This window comes from Bubalus bubalis, chromosome 16 (genome assembly GCF_019923935.1).
Source record: "Bubalus bubalis isolate 160015118507 breed Murrah chromosome 16, NDDB_SH_1, whole genome shotgun sequence".
In the NCBI taxonomy this organism is placed as follows: Eukaryota; Metazoa; Chordata; class Mammalia; order Artiodactyla; family Bovidae; genus Bubalus; species Bubalus bubalis.
This window is the reverse complement of record NC_059172.1, coordinates 36685096-36708312: the sequence shown is the minus strand read 5'-3', so window position 1 is coordinate 36708312 and position 23217 is coordinate 36685096. Positions and strand designations below refer to the sequence as shown.

The following is a 23217-nucleotide window of genomic DNA, read 5'->3' as shown; positions in this document are numbered from 1 at the left end:
CGCTCTTCAGACACTTTTGTTCAGTAATAAGTAGAAGTATGAATGATCTCGATAGAGATGATTTGTGACACATAAAAATGAAATATAAAATCTGCTTCTTCCATGTATATTAAACACATATAATAGTTACATGAAAAAATAAAATATTCTAAACTAGAATTCAAAAAATCATAGATGTACTATAAATTTAGAAATTTGAAAATGCTCATTGGTTCACTTCAGTTAACATTCTACTTAATTTTACAATTAAGAAATAAGACAAATAACCCTTTCTCTCTTTGACTATAAGACCAGTAACTTTTTCTCTACCTATTTCTCTGATTTTCAAAAACTAATATAAAAATTACTTTTTATATTCTTTGCAGGTTAATCCTGTTAAATTTAAAACAGTGGCAAAATAAAGAAAATTACTATAAATATGCCTTTAACCTGTTAAGTATTTCATATAGTTACTGTTGTTAAAAGTCATTATTATTCACCTCTCTTGCAAATACTACCTTTCCTCCCCTAAAACACATTAACCTGTAGAACTCGTTTGTTTAATGAACCATCTCCGAATCCTGTTACGGATTTGTTGGGTCTTGATGATGTAGGTGATGGGGTTCATCAAGGGTGGGAAAAGGATGTAGATGTTGCCCATGAGGACATGGACCACAGGCGAGAGGTGCTGCCCAAAGTGGTGTACCATAGTCAGACCAATGATTGGAATATAGAAAACCAGGACAGCACAGATGTGGGAGACACAGGTCTTCAAGGACTTGAGCCGCTCCTCTTGAGATGCAATAGTCAAGACAGAGTGCAGGATCAATATGTAGGAGATGAAAATGAGCACTGAATCCAAAAGCAGTGTGCAGATCACCAGGGCTAAGGCATAGAAGCTATTGAAGCGGATGTCAGAGCAGGCCAGCCGGAGGAGGTCCTGGTGCAAGCAGAAGGAGTGGGAAAGGATGGGGGGTCGGCAGTAATGGAAAAACTTTAGGCGGACAATGGGAGCAGTAATGAACAGGAAACTCCTCCCTAAAATGACCACACCGATGTTGATGATTCTGGTACTGGTGAGGATACATGTGTATCTTAGAGGATTGCAGATTGCAGTAAAGCGATCAAAGGCCATGGCGAGAAGGACTCCAGACTCCATGCAAGATAGACCATGAACAAAGAAGGTTTGGGCAATGCAGGCATCCAGACCAATCTCCTGGCTGAGCCCCCACAGGATCCCCAGCACCATGTGCACTGTGGACAGCCCCATGCACAGGTCAGTGAGGGCCAGCATGGCCAGGAAGTAGAACATGGGCTCATGCAGGCTCAGCTCAGTACGGATCACATGCAGCACCAGGCAGTTTCCTGACAGTACCATAACATAGATACAGGAGAAGGGGATAGAGAGCCAGGGATAGTCCCGTTCCAGACCAGGGAAACCCATAAGGAGAAAGGTAGAGTTACTGATTTTGGGATCAGGTCGAACAGACATTGATTTCCAGAGACAGTAACCTCTCAAGGAAAGATAACTGCCTTCATAAAAACTCTGAAGTAACAGCTGTAATAAGAATTGGATTAGTACAGTAGCTCACTAAATATACAACCAAGGCTTGCAGTTTTTCAGAAGCTAAGTATTCTCTGAAACAGAGACAAATTTATACCTACACATGAAACTTCCCTGTTATTAGATTTTTGGCCCCATCAGAGGGCTCAGAGGTCATATCCACAAGGTCACCACCAATTTTTAGCTGAATGCTTCACATTACAGATCTCAAATATGAATGATTTTTTACTTGGCAAAGAATAATAATGTTTAAGCATGCAAAGTAGAAAAAGAAAACACATTTGGGTTGTTTACATGTAAATCCTGGTGAAATAAATTGCAAAGCACAGCTATTGGGTTAAGTGGATTAAACTCTGCTTGTTACATAAGGCACTAAGTCATTTATAACAGTCATTTATCCGTGATGTTGTCCATTCTAACACTCATGTTTCAGAGATTTAGTAAAAGACAACTGTCATTCACAGATATAGAGATATTCTTGCCAATCTTGAAAATCGATCAGACTCTTTTTTTTTTCCTTTGGTCACAGTGGCCTTTAGATTCTAGGAGAAGCAAGATTTATGCAGGTGCAAATGGTATAGGAGCCACTGGAGTAAATCCCAGATTGAGGGAGATGTTGAGGATGAGTGATGCAACATATAGTGACCATGTCCCTTGGGAAGAATGGGAGAAAACCCATTGGGAGTGTGTTCACAGCAGACTTTTCATTTCACCAAGTTTGGAATAATATTGCGAGTCAGTTCAGTTTAGTTGCTCAGTTGTGTCCAACTCTTTGCAACCCCGTGGACTGCAGCAGGCCCTGTCCATCACCAAATCCTGGAGCTTGCTCAAACTCATGTCCATCAAGTTGGTAATGACATTCAACTATCTCATCCTCTGTTGTCCCCTTCTCCTGCCTTCAATCTTTCCCAACATCAGGATCTTTTCCAATGAGTCAGTTCTTCACATCAGGTGCCCAAAGTTTTGGAGTTTCAGCTTCAGCATCAGTCTTCCAATGAATATTCAGGATTGATTTCCTTTAGGATGGACTGATTGGATCCCCTTGCATTTCAAGGGACTCTCAAGAGTCGTCTCCAAAACCACAGTTCAAAAGCATCAACTCTTCAGTGCTCAGCTTTCTTTGTAGTTCAACTCTCACATGCATACATAACTACTTGGAAAAACCATAGCTTTGACTAGATGGACCTTTGTTGGTAAAGTAATGTCTCTGCTTTTTAATATGCTGTCTAGGTTGGTCAGTTTTTCTTCAAAGGTGCAAGCTTAATAGTTGCAGACACCATCTGCAGTGGTTTTGGAGCCCCAAATGTAGTCTCTCACTGTTTCCATTGTTTCCTCTTCTATTTGCCTTGGAGTGATGGGACCAGATGCCATGATCTCAGTTTTCTAAATGTAGAGTTTTAAGCCAACTTTTTCAGTCTTCTCTTTCATTGTCACCAAATTTACAAAAAAAAAAAAAAATTATCATCCTGGGAAATTTGGAAATGAGTTTTGGATAGAGAGATCCAGGAAGCTTTAGTAGTTTCTTTCCTCCCTGATTGATGTTTACATTTTATTTGAAGGGATGTAGATAGCTTTTATATAAAACAAGCTATTGCTATTAACATCAAATTTCATTTTATTTCCCTTAACTTCAGCTACAAGCTCTCTTGTTCTTTTTTGAATGCATGGCTTAAGTATTCAAAGAGTTCATGTGCTAGCAAATATAAAACATTGCTTAAAGTCACATAATTTTGCATATGATTGATAATTCTTTTAAGCCAGTTAAAATCAGAGCCTCTGTTTTCATAATGATCATATTAAGGAACATTTTTTTAACATTTACCATGTGTTAGGAGATGAGATGGCTGGATGGCATCACTGACTCGATGGACGTGGGTCTGGGTGAACTCCAGGAGTTGGTGATGAACAGGCAGGCCTGGCGTTCTGCGATTCATGGGGCTGCAAAGAGTTGGACATGACTGAGCGACTGATCTGATCTGATCTGATGTGTTAGGAGGGCTTCCCTGGTAGCTCAGCTGGTAAAGAATCCACCTGCAATGCAGGAGACTCAGATTCAATTCCTGGGTCAGGAACGTCCCCTGGAGAAGGGATAAGCTACCCACTCCAGTATTCATGTGCTTCCCTGGTGGCCCAGATGGTAAAGAGTCCACCTGCAATGCAGAAGTCCTGGGTTTGATTCCTGAGTTGGAAAGATCCCCTGGAGGAGGGCATGACAACCCACTCCAGTATTCTTGCCTGGAGAATCCCCATGGACAGAGTAGCCTGGCCAGCTACAGTCCATGGGGTTGCAAAAAGTTTGACATGACAGAGTAACTAAGCAGAGCACAGCATAACATTAAATTATTAACATTCTAATTATAATTCTGTAGTTGAAATTATTTAGTTCAGCAAAAACGTACCTAGCATATATTAAAATCTGAAATACAACTGTATACTTTATTTTCTCATATCTCACTCATTTGAAAATATCAAATAATATCAGCTATTCAAAATATGAAATATAATTTATTTTGCTATCACCAAGGTCTCAGAATATTTTACAAAATATTAAGTCCTAGGGATCCTGTGGCGGCTCAGCCAGGAAGTCAACCTGGATGCCTGCATTGCCCAAACTTACTTTATGCATGGCCTCTCCCTCACACAGTCTGGAGTCCTTCTTGACATGGCTTTTGATCATTTTACAGCAATCTGTAATCCCCTGGGATGTGCATCCATATTAACCAACACCAAGATCATCAAAATCAGGCTTGAGATTTTAATTAAGAGTTTTATGCTCATAATTAGGAGTTTTATTTTCATTGTTCCCATTATCCATCTGAAGTGTTTCTGCTCCTGCCATTCTTACATACTCTTTCATTCTTTCTGTCTTCACCAAGACCTGCTGAGGTTATCCTGCTCTGACATTCATTTCAACAGTTTCTATGCCTTGGCTCTGGTGATTTGTACTCTTTTGTTTGATCCCATATTAATTCTTGAGTCCTACATTCTGATCCTGCACTGTCTTGGCTCTTCCATCCCTGGAGGAGTGGTTCAAGTCCTTGCAGACCTGTGTCTCTCACATCTGTGCTGTTCTGTTTTTCTATATTCCAATCATCAGTCTGATTATGCTGCACTGCTTTGGGAAGCACCTCTATTCTGTGGTCCATGTCCTCATGGGCAACATCTGCATCCTCTTCCCAGCTCTGATGAACTGCATCGTCTACAGTGAAGACCCAACAGATCTGTACCAGGATTCAGAAGTGGTTCTCCATGAAAAGGGAGTGAAACATTCTAGATCAAAAGCTGGTTAGTTTCAGAAAACTTTTGGCAAAAAAGGAAAATATATTGAACATTAAGAGTTTATATGACATGCCATTATCATGTGAAAAATTTAAAGATTTATAAACATCAAGAATGGTAAAAACCCTTATTTCTCAATTTACTCATCAAGTATAATGTTGAAAGTTCTGATCATAGATTTATTCATCAGAGATCCTTATCATTTTTGTCTAGGAAAAGGTAATATTCACAATTATCCAGAAAAACCTTGTCCTGCAGGAAATATCTCCAAGACAATTTTCCAAAGCCATATGCTATGTATGTCAGTGAAGGCACAATTTTATCACCACTTGGTATGACAGCTTTGATCAACATAGAAGTTACAACTTTAAATGATATTTTCAGATTGGTTTAATCATGAGCTGTTCAAAAGCACCATCAGCCTTCTCTTTTTATTAAAGCATCAATTAATAACTTTGTATCTAGCTTCTGAGAGGAAATTTTTTTAGTTAATTAATTTTTTTGAGAGGAATTTTTATCACTATCATTTTTACATCTATAAATGGCTACCGATCTCACAATCTTAATTTTAGTCTTTGACGTCCTTTAATTCTAAGACTTGTCTTTTCCAGTTCTGAATAAATTCTCCATTTAAAGTGAAAGAGGAGAGTAAAAAATTTGGCTTAAAACTCAACATTCAGAAAACTAAAATCATGGCATCTGGTCCCATCACTTCATGGCAAATAGATGGGGAAGCAATGGAAACAGGGACATACTTTATTTTGGGGGGCTCCAAAATAACTGCAGATGGTTACTGCAACCATGAAATTAAAAGACACTTGTTCCTTGGAAAAAAAGCTATGACCAATCTAGACAGCATATTAAAAAGCAGAGACATTACTTTGCCAACAAAGGTCCATCTAGTCAAAGTTATGGTTTTTCCAGTAGTCGTGTATGGATGTGAGAGTTGAACTATAAAGAAAGCTGACTGCTGAAGAATTGATGCTTTTGAACTGTGGTGTTGAGGAAGACTTTCGAGAGTCCCTTGCACTTCAAGGAGATCCAACCAGTTCATCCTAAAGAAAATCAGTCCTGAATATGATTGGAAGACTAACGCTGAAGCTGAAACTCTAATACTTTGGCCACCTGATGGGAAGAACTGACTCATTTGAAAAGATCCTGGTTCTGGGAAAGATTGAAGGCAAGAGGAGAAGAGATTGACAGAGAATGAGATGGTTGGATGGCATCACCGATGTGATGGACACAAGTCTGTGTAGGCTCCAGGAGTTGGTGATGGACATGCGAGCCTGGCATGCTGCAGTCCATGGGATCTCAAAGAGTTGAACATGACTGAGTGACTGAACTGGACTTACCTATTTATTGAATCTTATCTTTTCTATATTTTTTATTCAGTAAGACACAAAGTCTTTAGTAGAATCATTTCATACTGATGGAGAAATATGTTACTCTATAATCAATATGAGGTGAGAAGACAACTCTTTTGGGAAAGCAATGAAGCCTATTCTGTACTACAAACCTAGTGGAATTGTCATTCATGAGGCCATTCTCATAAGGAAGATGATATTGTTGTCTTTTTTATTGCTAGCAACAAATCATCTTCATTACCCTCATCCTTATCACCAAATTAGGGGGAAATACTGACAAATATGCTACTAGATGGAGCTTCCCTGGTGTTTCAGATGGTAAAGAATCTGCCTGCAATGTGTGAGATACAGGTTCAATGCCTGGGTCAGGAAGATCCCCTGGGAAAGTGAATGGTTGGGAAGATCCTAGAGAAGGGAAAGACTACCCACTCCAGTGTTCTGGACTAGAGAATCCCAAGGACTGTATAGTTCATGAGGTCACAAAGAGTCGGACATGACTGAGTGACTTTCTCTTCACTTCACTTCATCCACTCCAATATTCTTGGCTGGAGAATTTCATGGACAGAGGAGTCTCTCATGCTACAGTCCATGGGTCACAAACAATTGGACATGACTGAATGACTAACATTTTGACATTCATGATACTAGATAAAGCAAATCTTGATTACTTTGTAGACCTCTGTCAATGAATTTGTTAGACCAAAATTGGTAAACATTATATCTCCTTAAAAATGTCTCCAAATATTTCCACTCAGAACCACATCCCCTGTTCTGTACCAGAGACTCTGAATTAGTCATTTCATTACTTAATCCTTATAGCATGTATTCTGAACAGGCAATACTATCTTTGACATAAATGTAAAACATACTAAGCCACAACAGATATGAAACAAGTTCAGTTCAGTCGCTCAGTTGTGTCTGACTCTTTGTGATCCCATGAATCGCAGCACACCAGGCCTCCCTGTCCATCACCAACTCCCGGAGTTCACTGAGACTCATGTCCATCGAGTCAGTGATGCCATCTAACCATCTCATCCTCTGCCGTCCCCTTCTCCTCTTGCCCCCAATCCCTCCCAGCATCAGAGTCTTTTCCAATGAGTCAACTCTTTGCATGAGGTGGCCAAAGTACTAGAGTTTCAGCTTTAGCATCATTCCTTCCAAAGAAATCCCAGGGCTGATCTCCTTCAGAATGGACTGGTTAATGAAACAAGTTAACTAGTAGCAAATATATAAATATACACACTGTTGTTGTTCTGTTGCCCAGTCATGTCTGACTTTGTGTTCCCATGAACTGAAGCATGCCAGGCCTCCCGGTCCCTCACTATCTGCCAAAGTTTGCCCAAGTTCATGTCCATTGCATCAATGATGCAATCCAGCCATCTCATCCTCTGATGTCCTCTACTCTTTTGCCCTCAATCTTCCTCACCATCAGGGACTTTTCCAATGAGTCAGTTGTTTGCATCAGGTGAGCAAAATACTGGAAATTCAGTATTTTATAAACATACATAGTATCTTATAAATATACACATTTAAGTATTTATTACATAATATTTATGTGTGTATTAGACATACACATTCAGTACTTTTAAATATATACATTAAGAGCTCTTAAATTTCACTCTTAATTCAAAATGTTTAAAATAGAAAAGGAAGAGATGAGGAAGAATTGTACATAGAGAAAATGTGAGTTTGTTATTAGATTTTTTTGGAGTCTTATATTTTGGAAATTAAAAAAAAAAAACTGAACAAATCACAAATGCTGCTGTGGATTAATAATAAAAATCTTCAAGGGTAGCATGGCATCCAGTTCACTACATCAGATTCGACTTTTCTCCCTGCTTTTTAGTAAAATTTATTTAAATGTACATCAAAAGATAAAAGTTGACACCTCACACCCTCCCACCCCTGACCCTCACCCTGGGCGGACAGCACTTGTTAATGCCCATTTGGCCTTGTGACACATGGCGGCCTGGGCAATATGACCCTCCATTAACCTCAAATCTCATTCTCTTGTTTACAGCCTGTTTTACATGTGGGTCACTCAGGTATTTATTCTCTCCTGTGCAACCTTAATTATGGCTTTAATTCTTTCTTCCTGAGCTCAGAGAAAGAGTTCCCATTTTCCTATTCAAGCTAATACCCATGCCAGTCTTTTATACCTTGTATATAAAGTCACCTTGGGCCCCTCATTTTTAAGTTCTTATTACTTCAGCATCATATGGTACAAAAAGCAGTCTTTCTCTTTTCTCTCTCACCCAGCAGGATTCTTGCATCCAAGAACTACCTTCCTGTTCTTGTGGCCCCTCTGATTTCACTTTAATAAAAACAGCTGTTACCTCCACAAAATAAATAAATAAATAAAAGTTTAAAACAGAAAAAGTAGAAGGATATAGTAGACCTGAAAACACTGTGAATCAATTCAAATAATTAAGATTTATACAATTTTCACACAGCAGTAGGATACAAACTCAAGTTCCCATATACTGTAAACTAGGAGACACTGAAATATATCCAGGGACATGAAACAAGGTGCAAAAACTTCATGGCCTAAAGGTATTGAAATCATAGAGTCTGTTCTCTTATCTCTATGGAATTATGTTAGAAATTAATATCAGATCTACTATATCCTTATACGGGAGAAGGAAATGACAATCCACTCCAGTATTCTTGCCTAGAGAATCCCGTGGATAGATGAGCCTGGTGGGCTGCTGTCCATAGGGTCGCACAGAGTCGGACATGACTGAAGCGACTTAGCATGCATTCATGCATTGGAAAAGGAAATGGCAACCCACTCCAGTATTCTTACCTGGAGAATCCCAGGGACAGAGGAGCCTGGTGGGATGCCTTCTATGGGGTAGCACAGAGTCAGACAGGATGGAAGCGACTTATCAGCAGCAGCAGCAGCATATCCTTCTACTTCCCTGTATATTCATTCTATTAATTTTTAAGAGTTGGATATTGAAACTCCAACTAAAAATCTTATTTACTTAAAAATAATTTTAATATATAGTGGAACTGTATATAACCTTGTTCTTTATTTTCCATGTCTCCTGTAAATGTGTTATCATACTTTCATAGCTAAAAAAATAAAAATGAAAATAAAACTTATGGAAATAGGACCTATAAGAAGAGGGATGGATGGGGAGGGAGGTAGGAGGAGGGTTTTAGGATCAGGGACACATGAACACTCGTGCCTGATTCATGTCAATGTATGGCAAAAATCACCACGATATTATAAAGTAAGTAGCCTCCAATTAAAGCAAATAAATTAATTTTTAAAATAATAAACTATAAAGAAGAAAATTAATTTTAAAAATGAGTTCAAAACAACTTGAAAATAAGGAAAACCAAAGGTTGAAAACGTGGAAGTTATTTTCATAATGTAATGAAACTATATTGTAAATGAAGCTGTCTTAAAATATACATTTGATAATTTATTTCCTTTACTTTGTGAACTGAATTGAATCAATAATTCAAATAAATAGGGAAGAAATTTTTATTCCATCTAATTTATAGTGAAACAGGTGACGTTTAAAACAGCAATGACTGCTTGCAAATGAAAAACGATTTTTCATAGATTGTTGTCATAATTCCCTTCAAAGAATGGAAAAAATAAGAAATTTCCACTATAGCATGATAATTTCATGTCATTTCTTTATTTATTAGTCAATGAAATGAATTGAGAAATTAATTAATTATAATGTTCAACTGTGATGGAAGAAAGCAATGTTCTTATTTACACCAAATATACTAAAATTGCAAAATTCAGTAATTTTTTCCTAAAAATTTGTTAAAATTATAAACTTTTAGCAAGTAGCACATTCTGAAAATAAATCATTTGCACTAAAAAATTCCATTAGAAAGTAAAGTAGAAAGACAAGTCCTATTAACAAATGTAGCACTTCTAGGTATTAAAGTGCATAAACATATATAGAAATCATTAACACTCTGATAATTGTAAGAGCATCCACTTGAGGAAAATGAACCACATTCTCTACTCTATTTAACTATTTTTGTCCTCCTAAAACAAGTTTACAGTTTCACTGTGACTAAGTAAGTTATAATACTTTTAACTTACATTCTTTTATATAGCCTCTGAGGCAAGTTAAACAAGAAATAGAAAAAAAAAAATTAGAGTAGTTTTTAAAATTAATAAAGTATGTTACAAAGCAACAATATTTGATACAATGGGATATATGAACAAAGAATACCCATACTTCTGAATATAAAAGAACATTAAGTAAAAGAATATGTGGATTATTTAATGGCCATTTGGGAAATTTAAAGCTAAGTCTACACCAAATTTCTGTCCTTTATCGACCCCATCTTTGCATGAAATGTTCCCTTAGTATCTCTAATTTTCTTGAAGAGATCTCTAGTCTTTCCCATTCTGTTGTTTTCCTCTATTTCTTTGCATTGATCGCTGAGGAAGGCTTTCTTATCTTTTCTTGCTATTCTTTGGAACTCTGCATTCAGATGCTTATATCTTTCCTTTTCTCCTTTGCGTTTCGCTTCTCTTCTTTTCACAGCTATTTGTAAGGCCTCCCCAGACAGCCATTTTGCTTTTTTGCATTTCTTTTCCATGGAGATGGTCTTGATCCCTGTCTCCTGTACAATGTCACCTACCTCAGTCCATAGATCATCAGGCACTCTATCAGATCTAGTCCCTTAAATCTATTTCTCACTTCCACTGTATAATCATAAGGGTCTAGTGATTTTCCCTGCTTTCTTCAATTTTCAGTCTGAACTTGGCAATAAGGAGTTCATGATCAGAACCACATTCAGCTCCTGGTCTTGTTTTTGTTGACTGTATAGAGCTTCTCCATCTTTGGCTGCAAAGAATATAATCAATCTGATTTCAGTTTTGACCATCTGGTGATGTCCATGTGTACAGTCTTCTCTTGTGTTGTTTGAAGAGGGTATTATGACCAGTGCATTTTCTTGGCAAAACTCTATTAGTCTTTGTTGTGCTTCATTCCATATTCCAAGGCCAAATTTGCCTGTTACTCCAGGTGTTTCTTGACTTCCTACTTTTGCATTCCAGTCCCCTATAATGAAAAGGACATCTTTTTTGGGTGTTAGTTCTAAAAGGTCTTGTAGGTCTTCATAGAACCATTCAACTTCAGCTTCTTCAGCATTACTGGTTGGGGCACAGACTTGGATTACTGTGATATTGAATGGTTTGCCTTGGAAACGAACAGAGATCATTCTGTCATTTTTGAGATTGCATCCAAGTACTGCATTTCGAACATTTGCTGACCATGAGGAACTAAAAAGCCTCTTGATGAAGGTGAAAGAGGAGAGTGAAAAATTGGCTTAAAACTCAACATTCAGAAAACGAAGATCATGGCATCTGGTCCCATCACTTCATGGCAAATAGATGGGGAAACAGTGGAAACAGTGTCAGACTTTATTTTTGGGGGCTCCAAAATCACTGCAGATGGTGACTGCAGCCATGAAATTAAAAGACACTTACTCCTTGGAAGAAAAGTTATGACCAACCTAGATAGCATATTCCAAAGCAGAGACATTACTTTGCCAACAAAGTTTCATCTACTCAAGGCTATGGTTTTCCCAGTGGTCATGTATGGATGTGAGAGTTGGACTGTGAAGAAAGCTGAGTGCCGAAGAATTGATGCTTTTGAACGGTGGTGTTGGAGAAGACTCGTGAGAGTCCCTTGGATTGCAAGGAGATCCCACCAGTCCATTCTGAAGGAGATCAGCCCTGGGATTTCTTTGGAAGGAATGATGCTAAAGCTGAAACTCCAGTACTTTGGCCACCTCATGCAAAGGCTTGACTCATTGGAAAAGACCCTTATGCTGGGAGGGACTGGGGGCATGAGAAGGGACGACAGAGGATGAGATGGCTGAATGGCATCACTGACTCGATGGATGTGAGTCTGAGTGAACTCCGGGAGTTGGTGATGGACAGAGAGGCCTGGCGTGCTGCGATTCATGGGGTCGCAAAGAGTCGGACATGACTGAAAGACTGAACTGAACTGAACTGAACACCAAATTTGCTTAACCTAAAAGCAAATATCACAATATTCCCAAATAATTTATAGGTAGATCGATATTATATCCAAAAATAAAACTGTAAACTTACAGAGAAACATTTTCTCTGTAAGGATTTTTCCTAACTTCTTTTTTATTTTAGCTTTTCATTTAAAATAGTTTTTTTTTAAAGTGCACAGTTCAATGGTGCTTTATATTTTCACATTGTGCAATCTTACACTGTGTTATGTAAAGCCTTAATGGTATTTTTTTTTCACATTTCTCTTTTTTAAATTGGAATATAATTGCTTTACAGTGTTGTGTTAGTTTCTGCTGCACAACAATGTGAATCAGCCATATGTATACGTATATCTTCTCTTTGTTGAGCCTCCTATCCACTGACCCCATCCCATTCCTCTAGGTCATCACAGAGCATGGAGCTGAGCTCCCTATGCTACAAGCAGCTTCCTGGTATTTGTTTTATACACGGTAGTGTATATATGTCAATACTATACTCTCAATTTGCCCAACCCTCTCCTTCCCATTCTGTGTCCAAAAGTCCATTCTGTATGTCTGCATTTCTCTTCCTGCCCTGCAAACTGGTTCATCATAAGCTAGCTGTTGTTCATCATTGTCAACTAAGTCCTGTCCTACTCCTTGCAACCCCATTGACTGTAAGCCTGCCAGGCTCCTCTGCCCATGGGATTTCCCAGGCAAGAATACTGGGTTGAGTTGCCTCCCCAGTAAGGACAGGACATGAGCGTTCATAAAATGAGGATCAATTACATTGACTACACATAAGCATGTGTTTGTGTGTGTGTGTTTGTGGTGTGTTTGATGGCTAATTCATGTTCTACTCTTTTGAAACCCCATAGAGGGTAGCCTGCCAGGCTGCTCTGTTCAAGAGATTTTCCAGGCAAGAATAATGAAGTGGGGTGACATTTCCTTTCCCAAAGGATCTTTCAGACCCAGGAATAGACCCACATTTCCTGCATTGCAGGGGGCTTCTCTATCATTGAGCCAACAGAGAAGTCACATACATGCACATAGATACATAAAAAAAAATAGGAAATCTCAAACTCTTAAAATAAGCATAAATCAACTCATGACAAGAATTAATTTGCTTAGGCAAAACATTCTTATAAATCAATATCACAAAGGATAAAATAAGCAAACAGAAAGAACACATAGAGCTTAATTTGTCACTACTTAGAAAATAAATTAAAATGGCCAATAAATATTGAAAGATGTTCAATCACATTTAAAATTTAAAAACCTCCAAATTTGAAATAATAAAGCAAATAAAATTTCATCAGTTGGGTTCAGTTCAGTTGCTCAGTCATGTTAGACTCTTTGCGACCCCATGAATGGCAGCACGCCAGGCCCTCCCTGTCTATCACCAACTCCCAGAGTTCACTCAAACTCATGTCCTTCGAGTCGGTGATGCCATCCAGCCATCTCATCCTCTGTTGTCCCCTTCTCCTCCTGCCCCCAATCCCTTCCAGCATCAGAGTCTTCTCCAATGAGTCAACTCTTTGCATGAGGTGGCCAAAGTATTGGAGTTTCAGCTTTAGCATCAGTCTTTCCAATGAATACCCAAGACTGATCTCTTTAAGAATGGACTGGTTGGATCTCCTTGCAGTCCAAGGGACTCTCAATAAAATTTCATAGTTGGTAAACAAATGAAACATTAAAATTGACTCTCAGGATCCAGAGTTGCTAAGGTTATAAGACCAAAGATTTGCATATACCTTTGATATGGCTCAAAGCTAGCAAAATGTTTTTGGAGGTACACACACCAATGATATTCAGATATTAAATCGCACATGTTAACAGTGAAATCTCTTTTTTAGGTTAGATTGAGGAACTGCTAAAATATATATCCTTCTATAAATTCTATACCTTTGGGTATTTTTAGCTAATATTTATTAATTTTATAATAATAAAATTATTAAGAAGTATTGTTTTAAAACTTGTGCCATGAAATTACATTTAGCATTATTTTCCTTAATTTTTATAAAATATTTAAATCAAACTTTAAAATTCACCTTTTTTGTTTTAAATTTAGTCTATGTTTTCCTGATGAAAAAATGTAAGAACAAAATATTAGAATCTGGCTTATGTAATAGAGAAATAATTACAAATACCACTAAATCTTGGCTGGAGTGCTTTTAAAATTAACTATTCTCAACAGGATTTTTTAAGAAACTAAAATTTACTTGAGGTGCAAAAGATAATTTGTGGAGAAATGGCTGTGATTTTCTCTTTGAGTTCTAAGATATCCAAACTTTTATTTGTTATGAACACTGGCCAAAAAGAATAGCTTTGAAAATCAAGACAAGATTTTTCTGTCATGGAAAACACCACAGAGTACTCAGATCTGACTAATGAGCACGTCTTTGGATGCAAACTTTAATTCCTATTTTCATTTGCTAAAATATATCTATGTGAGCCAAATACATCAAGCTGGTTGCATCTAAATTTCTGTCAAGAAGAATACTAGCTCTCTATGGCTCACAATTATAATGGGTAGAACTGCATGGTGATTTATATGAAATCAGACTCAGGTTTTATCATAATCCAAATCAGTTTCTTTCTATCAAAAAGATAATAGTCGCAAAACATAAAAAGGCCTGTCAGTCTGTAACACCTTCACATCACTTATTCAAAATAACGTTAGTGCCATGGGCAAAAAGTAGGATATTACATTGATTTTAGGATCAAGTTGTTAATAAAGCCCAGAGATCCATAATTTTCATTTCATGGAACATTCACATTATTCCTAGGAGGAAGAACTACATCCGGACAGATGAACAGAAATGTAAAACTAAATTCCCTCAAGAATATGAAATAGAATGATATCCAGGAACTTTCAAGGTCCTTTGAAGTTGAAGGTCCTGGCTCACAAATAGAAGAGAGAAAGAACAGAAAGAAAAAGAAAGTGGGAGCTGTGGTATTTTTAGGAAGACGATTCAACTAGAGTTAAGAATGGGCCAGGCTAGGAAATGCCAGGAGTGAGACATCACTCATAATAGAAGGTAGAAAGGAACAAGTGCCTGTAGTCTAATTAGGCTGGAAGTGAGTCTAGAAAATATAATTGAGGGTTTTAAGTCCCAAGGGATAGGTGGGGAAATGTTAAAGCAGAATAAAAAATTCAGAGTTTTTATTTTTTTCTTTCTTTTTTTAATTTTATTTTATTTTTAAACTTAAAATATTGTATTAGTTTTGCCAAATATCGAAATGGATCCACCACAGGTATACATGTGTTCCCCATCCTGAACCCTCATCCCTCCTCCCACCCCATACCATCCCTCTGGGTCATCCCAGTGCACCAGCCCCAAGCATCCAGTATCGTGCATTGAACCTGAACTGGCAACTTGTTTCATACATGATATTATACATGTTTCAATGCCATTCTCCCAAATCTTCCCACCCTCTCCCTCTCCCACAGAGTCCATAAGACTGTTCTATACATCAGTGTCTCTTTTACTGTCTCATACACAGGGTTATTGTTACCATCTTTCTAAATTCCATATATATGTGTTAGTATACTGTATTGGTGTTTTTCTTTCTGGCTTACTTCACTCTGTATAATAGGCTCCAGTTTCATCCACCTCATTAAAACTGATTCAAATGTATTCCTTTTAATGGCTGAGTAATACTCCATCATGTATATGTACCACAGCTTTCTTATCCATTCATCTGCTGATGGACATCTTGTTGCTTCCATGTCCTGGCTATTATAAACAGTGTTGTGATGAACATTGGGGTACAGGTGTCTCTTTCCCTTCTGGTTTCCTCAGTGTATATGCCCAGCAGTGGGATTGCTGGATCATAAGAGTTTTTAAAAAAAAACTGGTAAAATTTGATTGATTTTACATCAAAATGGAAGATTGCGAAGAGTTGACTCATTGGAAAAGACTCTGATGCTGGGAGGGATTGGGGGCAGGAGGAGAAGGGGATGACAGAGGATGAGATGGCTGGATGGCATCACTGACTCGATGGATGTGAGTCTGAGTGAACTCCAGGAGTTGGTGATGGACAGGGAGGCCTGGCGTGCTGCGATTCATGGAGTCACAAAAAGTCGGACACGACTGAGTGACTGAACTGAACTGAATGTCATCATAAACAAAGTTAACAGATAAAAGCCCAATTAGAAGTTATTGACAGAGTTTAAGATTAACAAGTTTTAGGTTAGAATATCTGAGAAGCACCTGCAAATCAATAGGAAAAACTCAAAATCAATAATGGAAATAATCACCAAGTCAAATCAACTATTTTAAATGAGAAAAAAAAAAGTCACAAATGATGTAAGGGTGAGGATTCTCAGGTGGCTCGGACAATAAAGAATCTGCCTGCAATGCCAGAGATTCATGTTTAATGTCTGGGTTGGGAAGATCTCCTGGAGAAGGGAATGGCTACCCACTCCAGTATTCTTGCCTGGAGAATTCCATTAACAAAGGAGCCTCATGGGCTACAGTCCATGGGGTCACAAACAGTCAGACACGACTGAACAATTAACACGTCCATGTTCAGGTACATTAGTATAAAGAGAAATAGATTATCTGAAATATATGAATCATTAGAGAACAATTAATTACCACAGAAGACAGGAAGATATCAGAAACTTTAAATATAAAAGTACAAGAAACATAACTTCTGAACTGCTGGTAGGAAAATAGATGGGAGAACACATCTGAGCCTGTACCTAAGAGCATATGTGTATATGGTGAGAAGAACTAGCAGGCCAAATGGCCCAAGTGCAAAGGTATCATAAAATGGAGATCCTCAAAGAGTCTGAGTTTTCAAATCTTGCTAGCCTTGGTATTTCCTATGTCCTATATTAATTTCCAGATTCTATGTTTGCACAAATTCAACTTGCAATTGTTAATCTACTTACAGCCTTTTCTATGGGCTAAACATTTGATCAGCAAGACAGTAACACCGAGCACCATAGGTCTGTCTCTAGAGACTGTATTTTCCAAATAGAAACAGATGAGCTCTCTCCACACACAAGCTCTGGGGAATCACAGTGTTACATGTCCTCCCTTGTGTTAATATATCTGTGCATAGCCCTGGCCCAGGTTATTTTCCCTTCATCTCTATGTCTCCTGTGTGTATAATCAGGGGACTTCTGGACCTTCCAAATCCAGAAGAGAATCATGAGCATCACAATATTTCATCACTAAGAAACCTTAGCTACCAACTTTCCACAGAGGACTCATTGTCCAAATCCACCACTGTTGTATATTTTAACCATTCCCAAACAATTGGACACTTCAATGGAAAATGATCAACTGAGGATTTGAAGAGAGACACAAGTTGTCTTATTATATGAGGTATTATTTCAGATAAAGTATGTGGAAGTAAGAAATTGTCTAGATAGCAAACTGAACATATTCATGTGTATAACTGACATACACATGAATGTAATGTGATTTGATACTAGAAAATAAAAATGAAATGTTCTCAAAGTTAAAATAGTTCTGATGCAATTGTTGCAGTTCCTTTTAGTCTGTAAGTCTTGTCTGAATTTTTTGTGACCCCCATGGACTGTAGCCCTCCAGGCTCCTCTGTCCCTGTGATTTTCCAGGCAAGAATGCTGGAATGTGTTGCCATTTCCTTCTCCAAGGGATCTTCCTGACTCAGGGATTGAACACCCATCTCCTGCATTGCAGGTGGATTCTTTATCACTGAGCCACCTGGGAAGCCCTACGGATGCAATATCTTTTTAATGCAAGAATTTAGGTTCCTTTAACAGAGTTGTTTCTGTATATGCAGCTCATGGTAGTCATACTGTTGAAAGAATATACCCTAGGAAATAGGTTTAAAAAAATGAAAAGTAGAAAATGATTCTGCAGACACTGGCCAGCTCTGGAGGGTCTAATGCTTGAGTTACAGGACAAAAACCTATGAGATATTTAGACTTAAGTTACACTAAAATGTCCAGTTTTAACTCGGAATTTATTGGGAGCTTATTGGGTTTCAGTACATTCTTTTTAATAGGGCTCATAGTCTCATGCTGGAGATAAACATGGGAATTAACAGGGGCATTTGATTTAATAACACTTAAATTCTCAATAGTTTTTAGGCAAACATGTACCTATTTTGCATAACAGTTTTACTTATCCATAGTAGAGATAAATTGATGTCAAAAATAAATAATATTCAATTTTACTTCAAGAAATATGTGAGATATGGGCTGAGATAAATGTAAAGCAAAAAAGCATTAGTAAGTTTCAGTCAGTGCAATTCATTAAGAGAAAGTATACCATGGGTAAAGGGAAGTGTATTTTTAGGAGAAATCAAAGTTATTGATGTAGTGAACAGTATAAATGTAGATCATTGGTTTAGAGCAAACATGGAGATGGAAAGGGATTATTTCTTTTCTGTCCTTAGATGGGATGGTAAGATAAGTACATATTTAAAAATGTTTTCCATAGAATAGGAATTTTCAAGTGACATAATTTGTAACAATTTCAAAGCCACAATATTTAATATTGTATAAAGACAAGGTTCATTACAAACAAAGCTAGTGGAGGTGATGGAACTCCATTTGAGCTATTTCTTAAAAGATGATGCTGTGAAAGTGCTGCACTCAATATGCCAGCAAATTTGGAAAACTCAACAGTGGTCAGGAGACTGGGAAAGTCAGTTTTCATTCAAATCCCAAAGAAAGGCAATGACAAAGAATGCTCAAACCACCACACAATTGCACTCATCTCACACGAAGTAATGCTCAAAATTCTCCAAGCCAGGCTTCAGCAGATGTGAACCATGAACTTCGAGATGTTCAAGCTGGATTTAGGAAAGGCAGAGGAATAAGAGATCAAATTGCCAACATCCATTGGATCATCAAAAAAGCAAGAGAGTTCCAAAACACATCTACTTATGTTTTATTGACTACACCAAAGCCTTTGCCTGTATGGACCACAACAAACTGTGGAAAATTCTTAAAGAGATGGGAATACCAGACCATCTGACCTGCCTCCTGAGAAATCTGTATGCAGGTCAAGAAGCAACAGTTGGAACTGAACATGGAACAATAGACTGGTTCCAAAGCAAGAAAGGAGTATGTCAAGGCTGTATATTGTCACCCTGCTTATTTTAATTCATATGCAGGGTACATCATGAGAAATGCTGGGCTGGATGAAGCACAAGCTGGAATCAAGATTGCTTGGAGAAATATCAATAACCTCAGAAATGCAGATTACACCATGCTTATGGCAGAAAGTGAAGAAGAACTAAAGAGCCTCTTGATGAAAGTGAAAGAGGAGAGTGAAAAAGTTGGCTTAAAACTCAACATTCAGAAAAATGAGTTCATGGCATCAGTCCCATCACTTGATTGCAGAGAGATGGCAAAACAGTGGAAACAGTGACAAACTTTATTTTTGGGGGCTCCAAAATCACTGCAGATGGTGATTGCAGCCATGAAATTAAAATATGCTTGTTCCTTGAAAGAAAAATTATGACCAACCTAGATAGCACATTAAAAAGCAGAGACATTACTTTGTCAACAAAGGTCCATCTAGTCAAAGCTATGGTTTTTCCAATAGTCATGTATAGATGTGAGAGTTGAACCATAAAGAAAGTTAAGTGCTGAAGAATTGATGCTTTTGAACTGCGGTGTTGAGAAGGCTCTTTAGAGTCCCTTGATGCAAGATCTAACCAGTCCATCCTAAAGGAAATCAGTCCTGTATATTCATTGGAAGGACTGATGCTGTAGCTGAAACTCCAATACTTTGGCCACCTTATGTGAAGAACTGACTCATTGGAAATGACCCTGATGCTGGGAAAGATTGAAAGTGGAAAGAGAAGGGGACGGTAGAGGATGAGATAGTTGAATGGCATCACCGACTCAATGGACATGAGTTTGAGTAAACTTTGGGAGTTGGTGATGGACAGGGAGGCCTGTTTTGTTTCAGTCCATGGGGTCACAAAGAGTTGGACACAACTGAGCAACTGAACTGAACTGAAAGACAAGGGTAAGGTTAGGCTTATTGAATTTGTTAATTGTTAATATTTTGGGGGTATTCACTATGTTTCAGCCACTTTTTAAGGTAATCTCATTCATTTTAGTTTGCTTTTATTTCCATGAATCTTCTCATTTGTTATAGAAACCGTATTTCCATCATCCTTATAAAGAAACCAAGAGAAGGAGAGGTTAAGTAATTTTTTGAGATGGAGACAAGACATCTGTTATATAGAACAGCCAGAATTTCTACCTAGTGAATGCTATTCTTCAAATATTATCTCTCACAAAAATAGCCACCACTTGTTAGATGCTAACAATATACTCACATATATTACATATACATAATACTCAAAACAACAAAACAAAAATAAAGTATATTTCTATTATCCACATTTTAGAGTTAGGAAAAGCGAGATATAATTTAAAGGATACAATTCCCTGTAGTTATATGATTTTCCTCAGTAGTATTCAATAGAGCAGATGCAGAATCAAAGGATTTAGATGCAAAGTTGGTGTTTTGGAAAATAGACAAGAAAAACAGAAAGGAAATAAGACATTTGAGTATTCTGATGAGAAATATTTTGCAGTTATGTTTCACAACATCTGTTTGTGTAGAGAAAAGGAATTTGAACTCAGTGTTAAAATTTGGAAGATGATTAGGTGGTGGTTCCTATGATGCAATATTTTGGAATTAATGTTTTCAGAGGAGCGTAATTATAGATGATAATAGATACATGTGTGATGATATAAACTGTAGTGTAACTCATCGTTAGAGGAATGAAAGTGAGAATAATGAATGAATAGTGGGATTCATCCATATACAGTCCAAAGTCATCTATTAATGTAACAGGTTTGATTAAGCAGGCCCAACACTACTTCAATGAATGGATTTGAGTTCTAGTTATTTTTAGACATCAAAGAAGATGATGAAGAGTGTTTTTCGTGGTGGGTTTGAAAGTGAAGTGAGATGAAAAATAGTGCAAGGGATGAGGCTCCTGACCACTCTCTGTTTTACCCCAGTTTAAGAGAAGGGCATATTTAAGAAAGTTTCCATTTTATTTTTCTTATCAGCTCTTTCCCTTCTTTCTTTTTTCTCTATAAGATGAGAGAATGGGCTGGAATTTTGTGAGATGAAACTGAAGCTATAGACATGAGATAAATAATCTTTCATTTCTCTAACTTTTTTATTGGAAAAAAATTGGTATTAATTATTTTTCAAAGTATAATTGTTTTCTCTCAAGCCCTAGAAACGTAAGGGGCTAAAAATAGAGATTCAGCATACATAAATTGTTGCTCTTTACTATTTTAATATACTTGACATTCCTTTAATTGTAGCAAACTTTGGAATAACAATGGCATCTAGAAAGAAAACAAAACTCAAGGTAATATATACATTAGCACATTTGCTTATGAAGAAGAAAAGTAGGTTTGAATTTATGCCTGTCACTCAAAAATGTAGTCATGGAATGCTATTTTCAATGTCTCAAAGAATTTCTTCCATACCCAGTTAGGATGTAGCACCCTGGGGTCATTTGGAGGTAAACTTATGACTCCAAACTGCTGCTTTATAGAAAGAAGCGCAGTGTTGATAAAAATTAAGAGAATCTGTTTGATTAGACTGGAGAATGCGTGAATTTGATGATAAAGAGATATTTAGGAAGCCTAGAACCAACACTCCCCTCACTTACTGACACAGAGCATTAGGTGACGGTGGCTTAGATGGCAAAGAATCCGCCTGTAATGTGGAAGACCTAGCTTCGATCCCTGGGTCAGGAAGCTCATCGGGAGGAGGGCATGGCAACCCACTACAGTTTTATTGCCTAGAGAATAGCCATGGGCAGAGGAGCCTGGTGGGCTTTAGTCCATGGGTCACAAAGAGTCAGACACAACTGAGTGACTAAACACAGTACAATGTGGTATTATCAGGCATAAAGATGTCTCAGTCAACATAAAATCACTGACAGTTTAGCTGCTTCCACAATATAAAGTGCGTAGAATACTGGAGACATAAAGTCTTTAAGATATGTTTCTTTCATTTAATGTTTTATACGATAGTAGAGTATTTAAAGCAAGTAAATGAATAATTTCCAAAGGATGTAATATCTGTCCGCATCAATGTGTATAAAAGATATAAGCTTATTGCAAAGGAGGGGTCATTAATTGTTCAAAATGGACAACAAAGAGATTTAGATGATGTTCATTAGGGATTAAAAAGATAAGTAGAAGTTTATCAAGTAGATAAGGGAAAGTAGAATCAAGGCCAAAGCTAAAAAAGATCTAAAAGCATAGAAAAGTAAAAGCAGGTAGTATGATCCCAGAGCTGCTAGAAGTCCTGAATACACTGAAGGAAGGCATGGCAAGATGGAAGGCTGGCAAGAGACTGGAAAAGGATACAGCATAGATTACATTTTTCAACATAGAATTTTTTTTTATTAAATTATTTTTTTGAGTTAAGAGGATGCATTTAATGGTAAGATTTTAAGCAAGCTAAACCATATTTTACTTTCGAAGTATAGCTGATAATGCAAGATGGACTTTATAAACAAAAATATAAACTACCATAAAATATGTGTGCAGCATTGAATATCATAGCTGAAGGAGATGGAGATGGATGAGATATGCTACATTTGAATGATAGTAAATAATTCAAGTCAGCAAGATTTAACAGTTGCTTGATTTTAGTATTAAAGCTGCAAGGTCAAGGAGCAAAGGTAACTCTGAGTTATTTTTACCTAAATGACTGTGTGCATGCTCTTGACAGCATATGATATACACTTAGATGGATAGTGGAGCTTTCTGGGAAAATATGAATATTGTTTGGGATATCTTGAAGAGCAATTATATAAGACATTGTACAAACAACTAAATTTAATCCATAATAGGTAGTCTGCAAAGCAGCATTTGTTTTTCTAGCACCGTGTTCTGCGAAGGGGCAAAATTCCAAGTAAGGGACTCTCAGCTAACTGACCCGGATGCAATGCCAAAGTCTGGAGGCAGAAGGAATATTGTATCTATATATTTCAGAAACAGATACAACAACAGAGCAACAGGAAGTTGTAAAT

General features: G+C 37.4%; 1 protein-coding gene and 1 pseudogene across 1 annotated transcript; one reads left to right on the top strand and one right to left on the bottom strand.

Moving 5' to 3' along the window:
• Positions 1-517: 517 nt before the first annotated feature.
• On the bottom strand, positions 518-1471 carry LOC112579350 (olfactory receptor 51V1-like). Its single transcript, XM_025265711.3, has one exon. The coding sequence runs from the start codon at positions 1469-1471 to the stop codon at positions 518-520; it is 954 nt and encodes a 317-aa protein (XP_025121496.2).
• A 719-nt stretch (positions 1472-2190) lies between these two features.
• Positions 2191-4807, top strand: LOC102415918 (annotated as a pseudogene).
• The last annotated feature ends 18410 nt before the right edge of the window (positions 4808-23217 follow it).

What these genes read in the sequence shown, in the direction of transcription:
- LOC112579350 (XM_025265711.3), bottom strand. Translation starts at nt 1,471, where the DNA reads ATGTCTGTTCGACCTGATCCCAAAATCAGTAACTCTACCTTTCTCCTT.